Source organism: Python bivittatus, unplaced genomic scaffold (genome assembly GCF_059951505.1).
Source record: "Python bivittatus isolate LINGU-HERP-01145 unplaced genomic scaffold, Pbiv_v1 ctg000700_np1212, whole genome shotgun sequence".
Classification (NCBI taxonomy): Eukaryota; Metazoa; Chordata; class Lepidosauria; order Squamata; family Pythonidae; genus Python; species Python bivittatus.
Genome location: NW_028277098.1, coordinates 90,417,122 through 90,421,005, shown reverse-complemented (window position 1 = coordinate 90,421,005; position 3,884 = coordinate 90,417,122). Strand labels below are relative to the sequence as shown.

Here is a 3,884-nt window from a genome sequence, read left to right as displayed (position 1 = left end):
GGGGAGAAGCAGGGGCGGGGCTACGTGCGCGTCTCGTTTCTTCCCCCCCACCCCCCGGAGCTTTTGGCACGTCGGGTAGAGGGCGAAGCGGACGAGAACACGATCGTAATGCTCCATAAGAAATCTAACTTTGTTTCGAAACTCTTCTGCTGCTCGTTTCCTTGTTTCTAACAAAAAAGCTGCTTAGATTAGGCGTCCAGAACGATGTTGGCAATGGGTGCTTAAGATGAAGATGATAATGATGATGATGATGCAGTGGTTTGTCCGTGAAATAAAAATTAAAGTGTGGTCCTAAATAGAAGATCGTCTGATTTCAGTGAGACTTAAACCCATATAAATAGCGGTGGTCCGAAGGGCTTATTCATAGGTAAGGCTGAACAGGTCTCAACACTTGGAGTTGCCGTGATTAGGTGGCCTTACAAAATCAATCAATCAATCAATCAATCAATCAATCAATCAATCAATGCATTTGCATACAGAATGGCAGGTTTTCTGGGTTAGACCCACACTCACCTTTTTTTTTTTTTTAATAATTATGTAGAATTCTTTAAGTGCAGCTTTCCAAGCCTATGTTGTGTGGTGTGGTGCCTCTGTTGAATATCTTCCTCCTGTGTAACAGTAAATACTCCTGCTGAATATGGGGGGGGGGGGCTTTCTTTCAATATCATAAGGGAACAGATGTTTCTGTCCCTTCCCAATATCTCTGGATTTGATGTTCTTTTTCCTATCACAAGTGGTAGGAGGCAAACTTGTTCCTGAAAGGCAACCGAAAAAAGAAAGAAAAAAGAAGGGAAGGGAGCAAGGGAGAAAGGAGAAAGCACTTTCTTCCAGTGTTTCAGCCTTTTCTGGATCACTGCTAGCCACTGGCAATTTGAGAAAGGAATTTAGGATTTTTGTTTCAGCATTAACTATTTCATGTCTTCATGAAGTCACCTTCCCCAATCTTATGCCTTCCAGACACGTCACACTACAGCCCTTTTCACGTCAAGCAATCATCATCTGGAAGGTGTGAAAGTGAGTGTAGGGCTGTGTGCAGTGGAAGGTTGGCCATTCAGAGCATGCACCGCCCTGAACTCACGCTGTAACAGCAACAAACAATTTCCTTAAAGGTCTTTCTCATCTCCAGACTCCGGAAAGCGTATATAAGAGGATCAATGACAGAGTTGCACATGATAAGAACCAAGTAGGTGTTGAAGTGAGAAGTGTAGCAAAGGCAGTGTGGGTTGGTGGGGCAAGAAATGATGAGGATGAGATGGAGGAAAAATGGTGCCCAGCAGATGATGAAGACTCCCAAAAGAATAGTAATAGTGACAGCCCCTTTTATGCAGGTATGCTGGTGGGGGACTCCATCCACTGGGAGGGCTGCAATGCGCTTGACATGCAAGCGTGCAAACAGGAACATATGAATATAAAGCAAGGCCATGAAGAAGAGCATGGTAAAGAACATGGCGATGAGGCAAACAATGACAGTTTTGCTCTCATAATAGGCAATGAACATGATACCACAAAAAATGCAAGTTATCCAGATAACCCCAATGAGTGCCAGAGCCTTCCTCACAGTCATGATACTGTGGTACCGGAGTGCATAGAGAATGGTAATGTACCTGTCGATTGCTATGATCAAAAGGTTGCAGATGGAGGCAATCAAAGAGATACAGATCATTGAGTCAAAAACATTGTCCATGTTCTGGATGAAGTGGTCATCAATGGTTAAATAGCCACTGCTCAGGATGGCAATCATGATGGTTTCCAAAGCATTGGACATACCCATTAGTATGTCTGCTGCTGCCAGGCTGCAAAGAAAAAAGTACATAGGTGAATGCAGGTTGCCATTCTTGATCACTGCAAGGATGACGAGGACATTCTCAAGAAGACTGATGATGCCAAGTATCAAAAACACCTCAGCTTTAATGAAGACTTGCTCACAGAATTCATTATCACCTCTGCTGCCAAAAACTGAATTGTTGACTTCTCCAGTGGCATTAACCAAGACAGGTTGAAACGTCGGAATCCAGGGTACTGTTGTGTTCATTGTGAAGAGCAGAGATTCAGGCTTCCATGCATTTATGGGAAAAAAACTTAAAAGGGAAAATCCACCAGAAATCCTCCTATACCTTTTATTGGATGAGATCAGTTGTAAAAAAAGAAAAAAGTCTTCTTTATTCAGTGCAGAGTTCTGAGTCCATCGATCCAAACAAGTTAGTTCATTTGTGCTAGTAAAATTTGAGGAAACAGCAAATGCTACAGATATCTCTCAAAGAAAGAGATAAAGGTGGCAATTAAGCATCTCTTTCAAAAGAATCCCTTTGTTGATTTAGCATGACTGGCTTTGTCATCTGGTACTTTCTCTTGGGACCTCAGCTCAGTCAAGGCAGTTCTTCTAGCTTCATCGGTAAGGATAGAACAGGAAACAGACAGACAGACAGACAGACAGGCAGGCTTGCTCTGGATTTTATACTTTCATCAGTGGAGAGAAAACACTCCTACTCAATCATCTGTGACTCACGGTGGCCACTAAAAGGCAACTACTGCCTTGACTGACAGTTACCATCGCAGGCTGCATAATCCTTGTTGCTCTGCAATTCAAAACTACTTAGTGCCCTCTGGAGACCAGAGAGAGAATATGTATAACATTTTTTAGCCTTGTATGAGTCTGTTACACAGAAGAAGAAGAAGAAGAAGAAGAAGAAGAAGAAGAAGAAGAAGAAGAAGAAGAAGAAGAAGAAGAAGAAGAAGAAGAAGAAGAAGAAGAAGAAGAAGAAGAAGAAGAAGAAGAAGAAGAAGAAGAAGAAGAAGAAGAAGAAGAAGAAGAAGAAGAAGAAGAAGAAGAAGAAGAAGAAGAAGAAGAACCCCTCACAGCTATAGAATATAAAGGAGAACATGTGGCAAACATATAATTAACAGATAAACTTCATCTACTGTACAGGTGTGCCACAATGTCTTCCTTAAGATTGTTGTCACATCAAAACATTCTAAGGAGCTGCCAAATTTTCAAGATAACATTGCATCAGCATTGACTATCCAAACACATCTGAGGAGTAACAATGAGCTTGCTCATTGATATGCTACACAAAATACACCATTTCTTGATACTGTATATTGTTGTAATTGCTATAGCAGCATCCTCCCCCTCCAACCCCGTCCCCCCAAGCTCTCTTGTGCTTTATTTTTATACATACATTCAGTCAGATCATTTGATGCATCTGATCTGTCTTAATCATATGGTTCCTTAGATACATCACAACTGATGTTGATTTATGTTGACTATTGATTGACTGTGGAATGATGGTTCAGGCATTAAAAAAATGAAAAAATCTGAAGCCTTTGGGAGAAAAAGTTCCATGTATTGATATACAGTAGAAATGGTACGGTTGAAAGGTACCAGCAAGGTATTACCTTTGGTATTGCTTAAATACTAAAACATTATCATCATCAACATCATCATCACCAACAAGAATATTACTGTAATTAGATTTATGTATAGCCGTCCACTCCAAAAGACTCTGGCTGGCTTACAACATCCAATATATAATTTAAAACAATTAAAAACCTAATAACAAAGCATAATTTAATAAAAGTACAACAGGACAAAAATAGCTATAGTAATAAAAAAAATGTGACAGGGACTCCACTGACACACACTAACAGGCCTGAGGACAGAATCAGCACTTAAGAGCCTGGTGGAACCCTGGTGCGTACATATCTCTGAGGGAATGCTATTCCAGTGGGTGGGGAGCATGACAGAGAAGGCAGACTTTCTTGGTCCCATAAGATGACAGTGTTTAACTGAAGGGACCGGAAGTGCACCCACTCTGCCAGAAGGTACCAGGAGGGTATAAATGATTGGAGACAGGTGGTCCTACAGATAACCAGGCCACATGCTA

General features: G+C 41.3%; 1 protein-coding gene across 1 annotated transcript; it reads right to left on the bottom strand.

Moving 5' to 3' along the window:
• Positions 1–1,051: 1,051 nt before the first annotated feature.
• On the bottom strand, positions 1,052–2,032 carry MC3R (melanocortin 3 receptor). The gene has a single exon (XM_007421829.1). It carries the CDS (start codon positions 2,030–2,032, stop codon positions 1,052–1,054), a length of 981 nt encoding a protein of 326 aa, XP_007421891.1.
• Between the last annotated feature and the right edge of the window lie 1,852 nt (positions 2,033–3,884).

What these genes read in the sequence shown, in the direction of transcription:
- MC3R (XM_007421829.1), bottom strand. Translation starts at nt 2,032, where the DNA reads ATGAACACAACAGTACCCTGGATTCCGACGTTTCAACCTGTCTTGGTT.